Source organism: Epinephelus lanceolatus, chromosome 9, assembly GCF_041903045.1.
Source record: "Epinephelus lanceolatus isolate andai-2023 chromosome 9, ASM4190304v1, whole genome shotgun sequence".
NCBI classification, from domain to species: domain Eukaryota; kingdom Metazoa; phylum Chordata; class Actinopteri; order Perciformes; family Serranidae; genus Epinephelus; species Epinephelus lanceolatus.
In genome coordinates this window covers 13,832,297-13,851,390 of record NC_135742.1, presented here as the reverse complement: position 1 = coordinate 13,851,390, position 19,094 = coordinate 13,832,297, and the positions used below count along the sequence as shown (strand labels likewise).

General features: G+C 40.1%; 2 protein-coding genes and 1 non-coding gene across 3 annotated transcripts in view; 2 read left to right on the top strand and 1 right to left on the bottom strand.

Annotated features, from left to right (window-relative positions):
- Positions 1-96: 96 nt before the first annotated feature.
- Positions 97-179, top strand: trnal-cag (transfer RNA leucine (anticodon CAG)). The gene has a single exon. It is a non-coding gene; the product is annotated as a tRNA-Leu (tRNA).
- A 1,196-nt stretch (positions 180-1,375) lies between these two features.
- LOC117252460 (uncharacterized) overlaps positions 1,376-19,094 on the bottom strand; it is a 40,006-nt gene continuing 22,287 nt past the window's right edge. Inside the window, exons 5-7 of the mRNA XM_033619362.2 lie at positions 8,497-8,675; positions 7,240-8,352; positions 1,376-3,037 (exon numbers count right to left, since the gene is read on the bottom strand). Coding sequence (XP_033475253.2) covers positions 2,040-3,037; positions 7,240-8,352; positions 8,497-8,675 — 2,290 coding nt within the window. The 3' untranslated portion in view covers positions 1,376-2,039. The remainder of the gene's footprint in view (positions 3,038-7,239; positions 8,353-8,496; positions 8,676-19,094) is intronic.
- Positions 10,975-13,439, top strand: LOC117252466 (uncharacterized). Its single transcript, XM_033619370.2, has 2 exons — positions 10,975-11,267; positions 11,394-13,439. Exons 1-2 carry the CDS (start codon positions 11,096-11,098, stop codon positions 12,419-12,421), a joined length of 1,200 nt encoding a protein of 399 aa, XP_033475261.2. The 5' UTR covers positions 10,975-11,095; the 3' UTR covers positions 12,422-13,439.

Sequence of the window (19,094 nt, the reverse complement as noted above, 5' to 3'; positions counted from 1 at the left end):
CATTAAACGATGAAGTTCTGACAAAGCTTTATTAATGTTTATGAGCCAGTAGGGCTCTAAATTCTTAGTTTCAAATTCCCGAAAACTATGCAAGATGTCAGGATGGCCGAGCGGTCTAAGGCGCTGCGTTCAGGTCGCAGTCTCCCCTGGAGGCGTGGGTTCGAATCCCACTTCTGACAGACAAGTTTTGGGAGAGGCATTAACTCAGTCCATAGGGATTTAAGTTGGGAACCGGGGGGTCACCTGTTCAAGTCCCGGATCTGACGAAATATGAAACGTGGCCTGGTGGCTGGAGAGGAGCAAGTTCACCTCCTGGGCACTGCCCAAGTGCCCTTGTGCAAGTCACCCCCCCCACCCCACCCCATAACCACCCAGGGTGCCTGACCAAGGTGGGGAGATTAATAAAGTATATTTAAAAAAATTAGTAATAAAGACACACTTATTTCAAATTGGTGAGATGAAACATCCAAGGCATATTTTTCCCATAAATGTACCATAGCATTGCAACACATTTGCAAGATGTATTTTTCTATAATGATGGTTTTGTTTTCTTTTGAGTCAGAAAAAAAAATCCCAGATGGTCTGGTTTTGCAATGCACCCTAATTTCAACTTTCCACGTAGCACTTTTCCCCAGTTTATTCATTCTTACTATGTGTTTATATATTGCCCACATACAAGGACTCTAATCCAAATCTGGACCCAAATGCAATTTAATCCAGACCCTTTATAAGATTTCATGGAACCTGACTCAATTTAAATATCAGCTGCTTAATCCAACCTTCTTGACACTGTAGAAATTTTGCAAGTGGACCACTAGGACATATATTTGAGTATTGCTGATATAAAGCTATACATTAGCAGTGCTCAAGTACAAGTACACAGTGTTTAGATGATGTTTTCATTTCACTGTTTATATAAATCAAGCAATTTTTTACAATTCATCAGAACTCGTTAAATTCAATTTTTTAAATTTGCTGGATGTTACACTGCTAAATTTATGTATTTACTTGTTTATACGACAAGGACAAATGCATGAGACATTGCTTCATATGTAAAATACAAAGTAGATACAGGTTTCTACCCATGACTAATTTGCAACCCCTGTCCCTGGTTAGGCTTTTAGAATTAAACTTTAAGTTATATATATAAAAAGAGTAGGCAGAACTGCTAAGATGTGAAAGTGTATGTAAGAGAGGGTTTATTCCGTTTATAATTATTGCACTTTTAGTCTCTGATATTAACTGGCATTAACCGGCGCTATTTTCATAATCAGTTAATCACTCATCAATCATCAAACAAAAATGGCAAAGATGAGACAGAACTTGGTCACACACAAACGTCAGATAATGCATGAAAATAGCAAAGAGAAGAAGGCATGTTTGTATTTATTGGACTTCTTACATATCATAAAAACAACAATGGTCAGTCACTCTTAAATGTAAAATCCACTTCAGATAAAGATGTGCAGGAGGCTTCATACAGATCCACATATAGAACACATGGTTCTTAAGTACTTATTAAACATATTAAATTAAAGTGATTGAGAAACTTCAGAAATCAACATTTGGCACAACCAACATCCATCATGATCACACCATTATTTTAACATCCACTGCAGTGAACTCACTGTAAACTCACATTTGTCCTTGATTTGGGAGATTATGATTGCTTTAGACATAATATTGCAAACAAAATAATAAGTAATACAGAGTCATACAAAGGAAAACTTTACATTAACATATCGACATATCATCCTTACTTTAATATTGTACATTCAGTAAGAGAACTGTAGCTACTGTAAATGTGGATTTCATTCGGTTGGTGAACTCGTATCCACAAAAGCTTCCGCTTGATATTTTCTCCTCTGTATATTGATCCCAGGTGTTTTTTCACGAGTGTGATTTGAGTAAAACTTTTCCCACAAGTGCTGCAATTATGTTTTTTTGTTTACATGAACCACTAGAACTGAATAGTTTCCCGCATATTTTGCAAATACAAGGCTACTCGTGTGTATGCATGCTTTGCCACATGAGACATATCAATATATAGTTTCCCACAGGTCTTCCAAGTGCTTCTCATTAGCATGGGCTCGTCTCATGTGGACCAACAAGTTACTCTTGCGTCCGAAATCCCTTCCACACACTTTGCAAGAATACGGCTTCTCACCTGTGTGGGTTCTCATGTGCACTATCAAATCATCGTTACGTCTGAAATCTTTCCCGCATATTCTACAAAAATACGGCTTCTCACCCGTGTGGATTCTTCTGTGAACGTTTAGTGTTGATGTCTGACTGAATCGTTTCCCGCAGATCTTGCAAAGGTACGGCTTCTCGCCTGTGTGGGTTCTCATGTGGACTTTCAAGACACTGCTAAGTCTGAAATCTTTCCCACATATTTTGCAACAATACGGCTTCTCACCTGTGTGGATGGTCAGGTGTCTTTCCAGTGACGACTTACACTTAAATTCTTTTCCACACGTGTCACATGTGAAACACTGTTTACCTTTGTGAGCATTATAGTGAAACCCTGACAACTTAGGTTTGTCTATACTGTAACTGTGACTTCTGCTTTTGTGATCTCTCTTGTGTGGTTCTAACCCGGTATTTCTAGTGGATCCTGAGCCTCCGTGCTTGCCTCCTCTCAAATACTGGCTCTCAGCTACACGAGAGCTGTGCGAGAGGAGCTGGTAGTCACTGTTTGGTTCGGATCCCACAGAGCTTATAACTGAAATGTAGCTTAAATGGTTTTCCTCCCCCACACTTTGAGCTTCATCGATATCTAAGTACGGTGACTGATCGTCACTGTTGTCACTGTCCTCATAATTGGGAGTCATCATAAAGGTATCAGTCTCGTGATTCAGCACAAGTGGCTCTTCCTCCTGATTGGCGCAGAGGTCATCCTCTTCGTCTTTAATCTGTGAAAGCTCTGGGTCCTCTTGGTCCAGACTGGAGTTCCCATCTTGAATACAGAGCTGCTGGTCAGCAAGAGCCTCCTCCTCCTCCTCCTCCTCCATAGAGGCATGTTGCTGTGGGAGCTCTGGAGGGACAGAGAACAAACGGAATAAGACACCTTTGTGATGACAGAGTAACACACATCTATGTCTCAAAACCATTAGGGTGCTACAGTGGGAGAAATAATTACTACACAAACTTGTTTCCAATATATCTATTCACATGAAATTTAGACGAGACATTGGTAATAACACAATAAAACTACACCAAAAACAAAAGAATATTTAACACACTTACTGAAACCTATTTAACACTTTGTGGAGAAACCTTTGTTTGCAATGTCAGCTTCAAGATGTTTCCTGAACAATGAAACTAACCTCTCACAGTGTTGAGGTGAGATTTGTCTCTCTGACCACATTACATTCTTCCACTGATCTACAGGCTCCTCATAAGGTTGTGTAGCAAACTTCAAACAAGCTCTTAGATAACAAGAAGAAAGTCTGTGTGGAAGAATGGGCCAAAATCCCACCTGAACACCCTGAGAGATTAGTTTCTTTATACAGAAAGCACCTGGTAGAGCATGCACACAATACATTAAAGCTGAGTCCTGATTTAAATCCAGCATGGACTTCAGCTGCATGTCATCCCCTCTCTCTCTCCTCTGTCCTTCCTTTCTTTCTCCAAGCTATAAGGGGAACTTAAAGAGCCTTAGATTACAGCGGCATACCCTCTAGTTACCCTGTAACTAAATGTAACTGATGACAGTAGAGCTGCATAAATTTGCAATCTGGCCTAGCGCAATATCCAAATTGCAGGAGCTGCAATTTTTTAAAGAAGGTAAAATGTGTCACTGCACCATACCATTATAAATGAGTGCTACTACAGAGATGCCCCGGCCTATAAATCATATTCAAGGTGTAAGGGGACAGGCTTGTTTGGTACAGTCTCCCAACAAAAAACACATCATCATTTTTGCATTTTTTTTTTTTTTTGTGAAAATGAAATGCAAAAATTACCATTACCACTAAAACTGTGCCTCATGCAGCATTATCTGTCAAAATAATCACAATTTGATTAATGATAGTGCTTTAGATTACAGCCTGCAGGCCCTGTAATTAGCATGTAACACAATGTAACAAGGGGGAACTACCACTGCGTGTACATGTATCTTACCCTGCAGCTACGGAGAACAATTTATTTCGATTTCACGTGCCTTAAAACATGGAAAAACTAAATGAACTGCAGTTTGCTATCACAAGAGTATATTAACCATACACAGTGTACACGTAATTCATACCTTGTTTTTTATCTTGCTGTATTTGTATTTATTTCCTAGGATGAAAGGAGGCCGTGCACAGAGTTGATAAAAGGTAAGCTTGCACCTTGAGGAGCTGTAATGCTGGTCAACCAAAATTGCCAGGGAAAAGACTGTTCACATTTTAACAATGTAGTTTGCTTGTTTGTTAGTATAAAACAAAATCACATATGATTTATTAAGTGATGCAGAAGTCATTACTCTATCTTCCCTATGCGCCCTGATGTTTGCTCAGTTTTATGACCAAACTCTGTAGCCTGTAATTGTAATAGAAATGGTAACCAACAGGTTCTCTCTCCAAGTTCCTCCGAAAAAACATCAAGATTATTGCTCAGTGCATCACAATACCCCAACAGAGTACGTAACCAGTGCTTAAAAATAACTACATAACTGCCTTTAATTTGCCCAGTGTGGCTACACATTTTGACAAATTAACGCCTGTGTCAATTAGACGCCTGGTCTGGTTGCAAACCGGTTCATTTTTTAATAGAAGTATGAAGTATGAATGAATAAACCCGGCTTGTTGGCTACCTCAAATACGTGTCCACTCCTCATATACCCTGTAAATTATTTATATTCCTGTGGTCCGTAAGGGTCCTCAGATCAAAATAATAAAAAGGGTTTGTTTTTTTTCTTAAAAATTAATTCAAGTTGTGAATGTTGTTTTAACAGGATAAAGTGGTTTTGTGTCAGTATGCTGGGTGTGGTAACTCTCTTTCTCTCTGTTGCTCTTTGGGAACTAGATCAAATTAACTATATGTTACCTGAAACCTAATTTGTATATAAGTAATATTCATTTTAGTATAAATAAACAATGTGATTGTATTTCCCATCTTTACTGAGCAACAGTTTTGAGAGAAAGAAATTAAAGGTCTGTCCCAAATAAAGGTCTGTTGCTTCCAGTGATTTAAGCAAATTACAGCCTGGGCTATTAATAGAAGTTTTACGGTATATGTATTAGTCTGCTGTATTGTTACACCCGGAGTACACAAGATAAGACAGCAAATTGACTCCAGAGTAATTATACATCGCATGCTGTAATCTTTAACCCTGTCCCCTGTATAATTCCACTTTATTGCATGTAACTTTTCATGTATTAAAATGTCTGGACCAGATTTCATGTGAATACAGTTAGCTGCATTGGAAACATGTTTCACGAAAACAATGCTGACGTGTTGAATAACACACGTAACCCCCAACTTTAATTAAGTCATACTGTGTGTTTTCTTAGGACCATTGATGTTTACACACCTATCCTGTGCGTATTTATCTCAGGTTTGCAAACGACGTCCAACAGTCTGCGCTGACGGTCGAGCTCTTCTTCGTACTCGATGACGGTCTTCTCGAAAAATCCAAATATTTCTTCCGCAGCTACGGCGAGTCGCTCGTTGACAAACTCCCTCAAATACTCAACTGAAGACATTGTTGCCTAGTTACAAAAATGGAGTAATGAATCTGCACTACAGCTACAATGTCGTCTAACGGCTGCTGCTAACGCTACTAGCGGCTGTGTTGTTTACTTCCGCTGGACGTCACACTGTTAAGTTCCGACAGCGGAAGTTGGGGAGCGTTTAGTTCCGCTTCCAACTGACTGATGGCATTTTATTCAGAACTTGTGTGTAAATATCGGTAAGCATTGTTTTGTTACCTCAGTAATTGTGTATAAAAATACACTAATAATAATGATGATAGTAATAATATTCTTTATTTATAAACGCTTTTCAAAACGGAGTTACAAATTGCTTTACATGTCAATAATTAAAACAGACAAGACAAAAACAACTTTTAAAACTACTGATAAAGGCACTTCAGTGTATAAAAACAGGAAATAAAAGACAGTCTAAATGAACTTAAAACTCAAGTAAAATCAGGAAAGGCTCTCTGATAAAAGTATGTTTTAAGAAAAGACATAAAAGGGATCACTGACTCGGCCGACCTGATTTCCTCTGGCAGATTGTCCTTTTTAGTTTTCAGCTGGGACTGTGGGACAGACAAACGACCTCTGCCCGAGGACCTCAAAGTACGTCCTGGCATGTTCTGCACCAAGAGGTCAGAGATATAGCTGGGAGAGAGACCATGAAGAGCCTTAAAAGTAATCAGTAAACTCTTAAAATCTATTCTGGGACACACTGGGAGCCGATGTTAAGAGGCTGAAACTGCGGTGATGTGATCATGTCTCTTGGTTCTGGTTAAAAGTCTGGCAGCTGAATTGTGTACAGCCTGGAGTTGATAAATAGGTTTTTTGATTCAGTCAAGAAAAGAGGCTGTTGAAGTCATCCAGGCGTGAAGAGATGAAGGCACGTAAAATTGTCTCTGTGCCTTTAAAAGCTGAAATGGATCAGATTTTTAAAAATATTTCTAACATGATAAAAACATGTTTGCACAAGCTTTGAGACGTGCTCCTCAAAACTTAAATTACTGTCAAACCAGACCCCTAGATTTCTTGCAGCAGGTTTGATATTATCGCCAAGGACAGAAATAAGCAGCATGGAAGAGGTATTGAATCATTATCATTCGTGATGCATTCAAAATTTGAATCAAGTAAGAATTGTCACACAGTGTGACTTGCTCAACCTCGTAGTGCAGCATGATCATCTTATCATTATCAGCTGTGTGCCAAAGGTGTGGTCTACTTAACAGTAAGTGAACCTGTGTCTCAGTACGATTGTTGATCTTAAAGAAGACCCAAAGGTCAAAACGTCATCATCAAAATAAAAGAAATGCATATGGAGCCAGTGTGTGCGACACTTGTGTTCTGTAATCAAGTAAACTGCCAGTAAGATAATTCTTGGTGTGCTTTACATTTGCCTGTGTCTGGGAGGCCCTTTCAGTAACCCATCCATGACTGAATCATCTCCCACATATTTTACAAACACGAGGCTACTTCCCTGTGTGCGTCCTCATGTGATCTGCCAAATTAGATGCATCAAAGCAACCTTCCCCACAGATCTCACATACGTACAGCTTCTCACCTGTGTGGTCTCTCCTAATGTGGATCGTCAGGTCACGACTAGCTGTGAAACCTCTCCCACATGTTTTGCAAGTATGTGGTTTCTCGCCTGTGTGGATTGTCATATGCCTTATCAATCCTGAAATGTCACAGAATCCTCTGTCACATGTCTTGCAGACGTACGGCTTCACACCCGTGTGGGTTCTCATGTGGACATTTAAGTTGCTGCTACATTTGAAAGCTTTCCCACATGTTTTGCAGGAGTACGGCTTCTCGCCCGTGTGGGTTCTTAGATGAATGTTCAGTGAGGATGTCTGACGGAATATTTTGCCGCATGTGTTGCAAGCGTATGGTTTTTCACCCGTGTGGGTTCTCATGTGATTATTCAATACCGATTTGCCACGGAATCTTTTCCCGCAGGTCGTGCAAAGGTATGGCCGCTCCCCTGTGTGGATCCTCATGTGGACACTCAGGACACTGCTACACGTGAAGTCTTTGCCACATGTTTTGCAAGAATATGGTTTTTCACCTGTGTGTGTTCTCATGTGTTTCTGCAGTTGTGACTTATACTTGAAATCTTTTCCACATTTGTCACATTCAGAAGACCGTTTAGGTGTGTGAGTATTACGGTCAATCTCTGACAAGTTAGAGTTGCTAACATCGTTACTGTGACTTCTGATTTTGTGACATCTTCTCTTTAGTTTTGTCTCTGCGTCTTTAGCTAATCCCAAGTCTCCATGCTTGCCTCCTTTCTGCTCTTTGCTGTCAGCTACATGAGAGTTGTGAGAGAGGACCTGGTGGTCACTGTGTGCTTCTGATACCACAGAGTTTATAACTGGCATGTTGGCTACACACTCCTTCTCTTCTGCACTTAGAGTTTCATCGGGATTTGAGTCCAGAGTCTGATCTTCACCGTGGTCACTTTCCTCATGAGTAGGAGTCAACATAAAGGTATCAGCCTCCTCCTTCAGTTCAAGTTGCTCTCCCTCCTGACTGATGCAGAGTTCCTCCTCTTCCTCTTTAATCTGTGGAGGCTCTGGGTCCTCTTGGTCCAGACTGGAAGTCCTCTCCTGAATACAGAGCTGCTGGTCAGCGAGCACCTCCTCCTGCTTACAGACATGTTGCTGTGGGAGCTCTGGAGGGACAGGGAACAAAAGAGATAGGATACTACTGTGATGATAGAAAGCACCTGCGCAGATAAATACACGTCTGTATTTAAACCATTACTATGGCTCACACTCCCCTGATAGTTTTATAGACCATTAACGTTTTTACACACCTGCCCCGAGTAACTTTACTTCAGGTTTCCCAACGATGTCCAGCAGTCTGCGCTGGCGACTGATCTCTTCCTCGTACTTCACGATACTTTCTTCAAAAACTCTGAATATTTCTTCAGCAGCAGCAGTTAGTCTCTCTTTGACAAACTCTCTCAAAGACTCAACTGAAGACATTGTTGTTTAATTACTAATGAAACGGAAAAAGTATCGACAACCAGTTCATTCAGTACTGTACGTTCATGCCGTGTTATTGAAGTTATTCTTCTTCTTCTTTGTATTTTTGGCAGATTGCAGTACTTAGTTTTAGGTGCACAGCGTCACCTACCGTACCGGAGTGTTTACAACAGGCTCGAGTATAACTGGTCTGACTATCTATCTATCTATCTATCTATCTATCTATCTATATCATCTCTCTCTCTCTCTCTATATCTATCTATCTATCTATCTATCTATCTATCTATCTATCTATCTATCTATCTATCTGTCTATGTCTGTCTGCCTGTCTGTCTGTCTATCTATATCATCTCTCTCTCTCTCTCTATCTATCTATCTATCTATCTATCTATCTATCTATCTATCTATCTATCTATCTATCTATCTGTCTATGTCTGTCTGCCTGTCTGTCTGTCTATCTATCTATCTATCTATCTATCTGTCTATGTCTGTCTGCCTGTCTGTCTGTCTATCTATCTATCTATCTATCTATCTATCTATCTATCTGTCTATGTCTGTCTGCCTGTCTGTCTGTCTGTCTATCTATCTATCTATCTATCTATCTATCTATCTATCTATCTATCTGTCTGTCTGTCTGTCTGTCTGTCTATGTCTGTCTGCCTGTCTGTCTGTCTGTCTGTCTGTCTGTCTATGTCTGTCTGCCTGTCTGTCTGTCTGTCTGTCTATCTATCTATCTATGTCTGCCTGCCTGTCTGTCTGTCTGTCTGTCAATCTATCTATCTATCTATCTATCTATCTATCTGTCTATGTCTGTCTGCCTGCCTGCCTGTCTGTCTGTCTGTCTGTCTGTCTGTCTATCTATCTATCTATCTATCTATCTATCTATGTCTGCCTGCCTGTCTGTCTGTCTGTCTGTCAATCTATCTATCTATCTGTCTATCTGTCTATGTCTGTCTGCCTGCCTGCCTGTCTGTCTGTCTGTCTGTCTGTCTGTCTGTCTATCTATCTGTCTATGTCTGTCTGCCTGCCTGTCTGTCTGTCTGTCTGTCTGTCTGTCTGTCTATCTATCTATCTATCTATCTATCTATCTATGTCTGCCTGCCTGTCTGTCTGTCTGTCTGTCTGTCAATCTATCTATCTGTCTGTCTATGTCTGTCTGCCTGCCTGTCTGTCTGTCTGTCTGTCTATCTATCTATCTATCTGTCTATCTGTCTATCTGTCTATGTCTGTCTGCCTGCCTGCCTGTCTGTCTGTCTGTCTGTCTGTCTATCTATCTATCTATCTATCTATCTATCTGTCTACATCTGTCTGCCTGTCTGTCTGTCTGTCTGTCTGTCTGTCTATCTATCTATGTCTGCCTGCCTGTCTGTCTGTCTGACTGTCTGTCTGTCTGTCTGTCTATCTACCTATCTATCTATCTATCTATCTATCTATCTATCTATCTATCTGTCTGTCTGTCTATGTCTGTCTATCTATCTATCTATCTATCTATCTATCTATCTATCTATCTATCTATCTATGTCTGCCTGCCTGTCTGTCTGTCTGTCTGTCTGTCTGTCAATCTATCTATCTATCTATCTATCTATCTATCTATCTATCTGTCTATCTGTCTATGTCTGTCTGCCTGTCTGTCTGTCAATCTATCTATCTATCTATCTGTCTGTCTGTCTGTCTATGTCTGTCTATCTATCTATCTACCTACCTATCTCCGGTCAGTCACTCAGTCAGTCAGTCAGTCAGTCAGTCAGTCAGTCGGTCAGTCTGTCTGTCTTTGCAATGAATACTCCGATCTTCCATCAATACACATTAAGGAATCTAGCTCGGAGTATATATGCATTATATAACATAAATGATTAATCAGTATCATAAATTAGCATCATAGCTACAATGTTGTATGACATCATAGCCTGTTTTGGTGTACAGTTGTAGGCTCAATTATTTGTTAAATTGTAATAATAATAATAATTAAATATAAAGGAAAGAAAGAAAGAAAGAAAGAAAGAGACATGGATCAAAAGAGGAAGGGTGGGGGGCCTCTACACAGGGCCGAGAACTTGGTGCTAAGCTCCTGGCCAGAAGTATATAAGTAATGGAGAGAATCTAATGAGGGAACTAAAGAACTGTGAGGTGGGAATATTCAGTCTAAAGAATTCATTAGGCACTGAGGAAAAGAAAATATAAAAACTTGTTTGATTTTTTAAAAGAAGCAAAGCAAAGATTTTTTTTAATTCCTAATGGAGTACTGGGCTGTGGCCAGTAGGTGGCGGCAATGTGCCTTCAACGCCATGTGGCACCTGCCATTAAAAAAGAAGTCGAAGAAGAAGAAGTAAACAATACAGGAGCTAGTAGCATTAGCTGCGCTCTCATGTCGGAAGACGATATTACAGTAGTAGTGCAGCTTATAATTTAATTTACAACGTCACAACAATGTCTTCCGTTGAGTATTTGAGGGAGTTTGTGAATGAGCGACTGGCTGTAGCTGCTGAGGAAATATTCGGAGTTTTTAAAAGGACTATCGTCGAGTACGAGGAGGAGCTCGACCGTCAGCGCAGGCTGCTGGAAAACGTCTGGAAACCTGGAATTAATTTAGAAAGGACAGGTGTGTGACATTTAAATGCCTTATAGTATCCTAATGGCTGAAATTAACTCGTATTTATCTGCTTAAATGTCTGTTTTCTCCATCATCCTAGTGCTGTCTTATCCATTTTGCCATCTGTCCCTCCAGAGCTCCCACACCAACATGTCTGTAAGGAGGAGGAGGTTCTCGCTGACCAGGAGAGGAGCTCCAGTCTGGACCAGGAGGACCCAGAGCCTCCACAGATCAAAGAGGAGCCGGAGGAGCTCTGCACCAGTCAGGAGGGAGAGCAGCTTGAGCTGAAGGAGGAGGCTGATACCTTTATGATCGCTCCTTATGAGGACAGTGAAAACAGTGAAGATCAGACTCCATACCTGAACAGTGATGAAACTCAAAGTCTGGTGGAAGAGCAGCCTCTGAGCTACGTGTCAGTCATAAGCTCTGGGGGATCAGAGGCAAACAGTGACCACCAGCTCCTCTCTCACAATTATCACTATGTAGCTGAGAGCCAGGATCAGACAGGAGGCAAGCATGGAGACGCAGGATCATGCTCAGGAGATGCAGAGCTGAAACAACAGAGTCAACAACACAAAAGCAACACTTACACTTACCACGTATACAACCCTGCTATGTCGTCAATGCATCGCTTGAATACTCACACAGGTGAAAAGTCATTCAAATGTGACACGTGTGAAAGAGTTTTTAAGTCTAAGTTCCATCTGCAGAGACACCAGACAATACACACAGGTGAGAAGCCATATTCGTGCAAGATCTGCGGGAAGGACTTCAGACACAACAGCACCTTGAAAGTCCACATAAGAACGCACACGGGCGAGAAACCATATTCTTGCAAGGTCTGCGGGAAAAGATTCAGTGACAATTCCCCGTTGAAAAGGCACATGAGAGTCCACACAGATGAGAAGAAGACGTATACGTGTAAAACGTGCGGAAAGAGATTCTGTCAGATGTCAGATTTGAGAGCCCACGCGAGAATCCACACCGGCGAGAAGCCGTTTAAATGTGAAACGTGTGGCAGAGCTTTCAGACTTAGTGGTCACTTAAGGATCCACATCAGAGCACACAATGGTGAGAAGCCGTACGTTTGCAAGATCTGTGGGAATAGATACTTCCGTGTGTCTCATTTGCTAAATCATATGGCAGCACATACAGGCGAGTAGCCCTGTAGTCATCAAATACGTGTGATGGTTCAGTTCTCATAGTTGATAGTCAAAACATACAAGAGCTCATACATGTCATAATCACATAATTGCATCACTTGTGGGAAAAGTTTTACTGAAATCACATTACCTACTGGAGAAAACACTACATGCATTATACACAGGAGAAACCAGCAGCTGAAACTCCCATGGAGACATGTTTACTGACTAAATAAAGTACTAAATGTATACTATTACTACTACAAGAGGTCACAGTATCTTGTCGTCAACAATGCCATCAAGCTTTGTTTAACTAACCTTATTTTTTACCTTCATATTACTGTGTTACTTATATATTTGTTCGCAGCAGTATTTCTTCGAAACAATCATAATCTCTTATGACTTTGAAAAGTCTTTCTTGCACAATGGATGCAACGTTTCTAGAGATGTTTGATCTGTTGAGTGAATTTTCTTTTAGTATATTTTGATGTTGAGGTTGTGTTGGGTCACTTGTATCGTCTTCCTGCCAACAATAATCTTGTCTTTTTTGTCTGCAACATGTCAAACATATTTATATTTTTTTTATTGTATAATTTCTGTTGTGTCTGGCTTTTGAAGTGACACACTAATTGTAAATGATGTACCATGGTGCTATTAACGAACAAGCCTGAGTAGATCATATAATGATCAGTGCCCAAAGAGACATGGGCAACAAAATGCTGGTGTCTGAGCTCATGTATGTATTCTAAAAATAAAGATTAGTTTGGGGATGATGTGATAATACTGGAAACACTCTGAACTCTAAGGCTATAACCAAATGTTTTGATGTTGCAGCTCACTGGCTGGAAGTTAAGTTTAAGTAACATTTGCTAACGTTTGGTAATTTGATCAATGGAGCTGCCTCGTATTGAACAAGCAGTGGTGGGACGTAACTACATGTACTTATTTACTGTAATTATGTACAACATTGACGGTCATCAGATGGCCAAGATTGCATGTAAATGCCATGCCAACAGTTTGAATAAATAAATATATAAATATTGGAGGTATTCTTTGAGTACTTTGTTGCTACATATAGTTCTACAGGCAAATGTACTTTTCAGGCCTCTAAAATTACTTGACAGCTATAGTTACTTTGCTGATTAACATTTTTACACCTCAACTAGCTGCAACAAAAACAACAAAAACAAAACAAAAATCCCAATGCACACATCATGGCCTCAGTAACACTAAAAAGAGGCCATTGGACACGAGTACTTGCACTTTAATATTTTAAATGACATTTTTTTCAATAGTATTTTGGCACATTTGCTAAAATTTTGAAAGTGTGTGTTATTGTCAGATTGTTCAATTTGTTAAATCTGCTGGATGTTAGGTTATGAAGGTGAAAATGATGTAGGGTTTGTGCCACTTGTTGGGATTTTATTCTTTCTTTGTTTTCTCTCATGGACTGTTGGCAGTTTGTGTTCATGCTCCTCTTCCCTGTGAAGACCAACAATAACCTGGCGGACACTGCAGACTTGTTCTTCACATTTGATAGGCAGAACTACTCCAGGTAACTGTACTGAACAAAGCTGTGACATTATAGATAACTAAGATTATGAAACTTCAGTGCTTATTAGACATAAGCCACACTTAACACTCAACAGGATCATTCACACTTCACCAGATTCCAGGTCTGATCTGAGATCCTCCTCTCCAGCCTGAAACAGACTCATCTTGGTGTCATAGACCGCACCCATTTAATAACCTTGGGATTTATCTAAGATAATAAAGTAGCTACATTTGGCTATTGCAGGAAACAACTGTGAAACAAATAGCAGACGTTATATTGTTGTGAGCCTAAAATGTGTCATTTGCCCGTTTTTTACCAATAAAGAGTAAATATAGCATGTCAGTGATGTTTCCATTTGTTTCCTGTTGCCCAAATTATATGAAAAAGTGGGTTCATTTGTTTTTACCTGTCTCAATTCAGGGCCGAAGGCTGCAAATGAAGACAGATTGCGTCACATGGGTGCAACCAAGGCTTTCCCATTTCGAAGGCTCCCTCAAATGCAGCCAAGAGATGCAGTCTTTTTACCCAGAATTTGGAGAATGCAACGGATGAATCCTTCGTGGCCCAGCCTATCCAAAGATGCATTGTGCACTGGCAACAATCATATACTAACAGTTGTTAACTAACCACCGGTTAACTGTTGTTAACGTTACTATAAGCTAAAAGCACACAGTTCAATCAATCTGAATTTAATGAGTTAACCTGAAAATCGTCCATCAGCCTGAAATATATGAAACGGCGGTGACTCCAGCAGTGAATCATCTCCTCAAGTATTAAATATATATATATATATATATATATATATATATATATATATATATATATATATATATATGTATATATATATATAGCCTAATTACAATCTCTGGGTCCATGATTTAGGGCTAACTAACTTACTAGCTTAATGGTTGGTAGAGTTGCCACCCGTCCCGTTTTTCCCAGAATTGTTCTCTTTTTTCATCAGCTGTCCCGGGGAAAAAAATCTCTCCCGGGACACAATTTGTCCCGTTTTTTGGGCAAAATGCAGCAGCAGCAGGCCAAGGAGTCCATCCAGAATCAGTGCAATCAGTGCAACAGGCCCCGAACGACGCATAGTGCGTCCAAATTCACACCTGTTCTTCTCTATGGTTTTTCTCCGCGACCGTGCGTCATAGCAAGAAGCCACGCATATCTCGTGAAACAGCGGAATCGTAGCTTTCCGAAAGTTTTCACAGCGGAAAAAAAGGTAAAGTTACACTAAAATGATGTATAACAGAGCTTTCATACAGCTCTGCACACACATTACTCTTGGATGGATTACTTGCGAATGCAGGGTCGCACAGAAATGCCACGCATATCACATGAAAGCGCAGGAGCAGAGCTTTCCAATGATACCACACACATCATTGTGCTGTCATCCCATCACGCTATAAATACAGATCAATTGTCTACCAAATAATATCCTGACGAATTTCTTTACAATCCATTATACAGATCTTGTTATCAGTCACTTCATATAGTGAGGAGTATCGTATCTTACCACGTCTTAGGCTTGCCTGTGTTTCTTCCTGTCTATCCACATTTGTAGTCCGGCTTTCAACATGCAAATATCTCCATATTGTCCAGCTGACACTCCATCAAACTTTGTATGACAAGACAAGCGCACTTTACCTTTGCGCACCCAGACAACTGCAGCCTAATTATACATGCTGTCAGGGCCGTAGACACCATATACATTGAGGGGGACACGTGCCCCCCCCCCCCCCCCCCCCCCCCCCATGCCCAATTTTTTGTTTACTGCAAACAAAGTGGCAAATATTATCTTGGAGGACATCATTGCACTTGGTTGACTATTTTTCTATTATCTTAGATGTAAATATTGCATGTTTCTTTCAGATAAAACACATTTTTGACTTGTGAATGAGTCGATGGAATTTCTTGCAATAATGAAAAAATACTGGCAATCATGTCCGCCTGGCACAAACCACATGTTTTGGACAGCTGTGAAGTGACAGAATGTCCCAGCATCATGGTTCTTATATTGCCAGATTCCAGAGAGTCTCCCCTCTTCATATATGGCAGAATATGTCAACTTCCAACTTGCAATGGTGAGATACATGTAAAAATGTAAGAATTTAGTCACACAGATTTGTTTTTTTCATTGATATAAAAATTAATATAAAATACAGGCACATAGAAGAACATGAAATGGTGGCAAATCTGGTCTCCTATGTCCGAATTTCATGTTCATTGGTCAGTCTGAAGTGGTAATAATGGCCGAGCCCTCCGCCTCAAACATTTGGTCAAGTGTCCCTTTTTTTCACAAATCCAAGGTGGCAACCCTAATGGTTGGTACTAGCTGGGTGCTAGGTCACAGAAACACCAATGGGTCCCGGCAAGAACAATTGGTGATGCAAACAGGAAATCCTTCAGAGACCTTTCAGTTTGGCTGATGCAGTCTTCAAAGGACGTGACCGACGTAGACTGCGAAGGCCACATCCTTCAAAGGCTGCAGCCCCTGAATTGAGACACAGCTTGTGTATTGTGTCTAGTTCAGAAGTTATGAAAATCTGCATTTTTCACCATTAACGCGGACATCAATTCAAGATGGCCACCATTCGAAGCCCATGGGCCACGAGTTGACCTTGGCAACAAGAACAATTCTTAACTAGAGACCATTAGGGTCCTAAAAAACAGGTTACAACAAATGCCATGCAGCTGCGCAGGACCTTGTTTCTCCTGCAAGACTATTGTGCTTTATATTTTCTCATATATTGTCGACAGCGGCCTGATTCTGCCAGTAGAGTTCCTAATATTCCCCAAATCTTTATTTATAACATGTTTTCTGAAGATATCAGTGACTTTTTTGCACTGCAGATGTGGATGAAAGAATGACAATGAGAACATTAAGTTTTCCCAGTTGAAAGAAGGTGACACCAGGAAAGGGACACCAACTGCAGTACGTAGTTTTAATGATAAATTATATAAACATGCTTTGGCCTGTCAGCGTTTAAAAGAAAAGTGTCAGATAAATAAGAACCGAGCAGCAGTGATGTTCAGTCTTCAGTCAGCCTGGAGCCACAGAGCCAGGCAGCTGTGAGCTGAGCATGCAGTGACGTAGGCCTTTACAAAACACCATATTTTCTCATAGGGCACACATTTGTAAGTGATTAATAAGTTGCTGCAAATACGTGGACCCATAACTACTAACAGTTCTCCAACTCAGTCAGATTTATTTGTCATGCCGACACCAACTTGTGTACACATGATGAGACCTGATGTGAGATTTGATCGTTCACATCCACACTGATAAATGCAGAGGTTTGTGTGGACCGTACACCCAGTTTTCTGTCATGTCTTTGTTCCATAAATGAGGGCCAAAGACTTTCTTCCCGTCACGATTCAGTGTGCACACAGCACCAGCCTCAGGTGGCCACAGGTTATCACAAGGCAAAGTATCATGAGCATAAATTACAAACACAAAGAATTACTGCGGTTTATAACTGTTTTTCGTATGTTGTCACGTATTAAAAAAGAGCCACAATGAACATAGTTAATGGCATACTTGACTACAATTGATTTAAACAGTATTTGTATAAAAATGATTCTGTCCTAAGCTTTTTGATCCATTGAAGCAGCTGATCACTGTAACTGTGATCACCATATGTTGTTTCCATTGTATTTCAAAGATGCAATATGAGCTACCCAGCCTACAAGGCATCCTATCACATTTCTAACTTTTTTGCATTCATCCACAATTCTTTTAAAAGTTCTCTACGTTATAATCTGGAGTCAAAATAAACTTTTTCTTAATGATTTCCATGGAGTTTCTAACGAGTATTTTCATCTAATCATCTTCCCTCTGAAGAACGTGACTTTAATTTTTCAACTGCAGGCTTAAATCCCCATTTTCCCAGACAGTTCAACTTCATTTATTCATTTTTGCAATGCTTTTTACTACATAGTATTTCCGTCAGTGGATGTGACACTTTTAAATCATCCTCTAAATTAGTGGTTCCCAACCTTTATCTTAATCGACCCCTTTTCTATCACTGAGTCAACTGATGACCCCTGACCTAGTGATGGTGGACATTCTATAGTGAATTCAATGCATATCACCAAGTGTGTTTTTCTTGGTATTGGAGGTAGCAAGGACATACATCTAGCTTGCTTTATTCCTCAAGGAAATGTGATATTCTTCTATAAACTACTACTTTTAATTAACGTCATCTGTTTTGTTACCTTGCGGAAAATGATTATGTATTAAACAAAAAAAAAATGTATTCAGTGCGTATCAATAACAGCACAGAACAACTGATAAACTGTCACTTAACCCAAATAGTGAGCACAATAACTGCAGGAAGTTTGTGGAAAATGAATTTTGAGCAGAGTATTTATTTCTTGTCAAAATTGTGTCACATATATGTATAATTTAAAAAAAAAATCATACATACTTCATACAATGGGTCTCTTTCTTGATATATTTTCTTCCTGAGGCTTGACCATTGTTCTGTTACTCTTTGGTTGTTTTAACTGAATTTTTCTAATGCAGGAAGACACTGTTTAGCAGAGAGTGAAGGCTCTGTGAATATAGCTTGAGTTCAGGTCGTCACTATGCCCTTAACTTGTGAGACTTTTTGAAAAGCGTAGAACCTTAAATAGTGATCTAAACTGAAGGCCTTGTGACCCCCGTGAAGCTTTAGTGACTCCTACAGGGGGTCGGGAGCCCAGGTTGGGAACCACTGCTCTATTTAACCTGCAGCCATTGAGCCACAACATTGAAATCCTCTTGCATGTTATAACTTAACTCACTGAAAAAACTATTCCTCACTGTGACTACTTTTACTTTTGATGCTGCCATAATGAACAGACTTTGCTGGTAGCTGCAGACATCAGGGTGAATCTGGTGTTCTTATTTCATACACAGCATTTAGCCGCTTTAGGCACTAGTCCTGGTTTACATTACAACCACATGGGTTGTTACCAGGGTTGGAAAATACCTTCTTTGTCCACCTTCAAAAATGTACCAGCCACTTCATAGATTACCATTGTTTTTTTGGCGAGTGATTGAAGCAAATTTAGCCGCCACAATAACGTTACTGCTCATTGTTAACATAATCCTCCACCGCACCAAGGTGGGAACATCAGTCTGAGTAACCG

Coding starts and splice junctions, on each gene's coding strand:
- LOC117252466 (XM_033619370.2), top strand. CDS start 11,096: ATGTCTTCCGTTGAGTATTTGAGGGAGTTTGTGAATGAGCGACTGGCT. Junction 11,268..11,393: donor AATTAATTTAGAAAGGACAG/GTGTGTGACATT, acceptor CTGTCCCTCCAG/AGCTCCCACACCAACATGTC.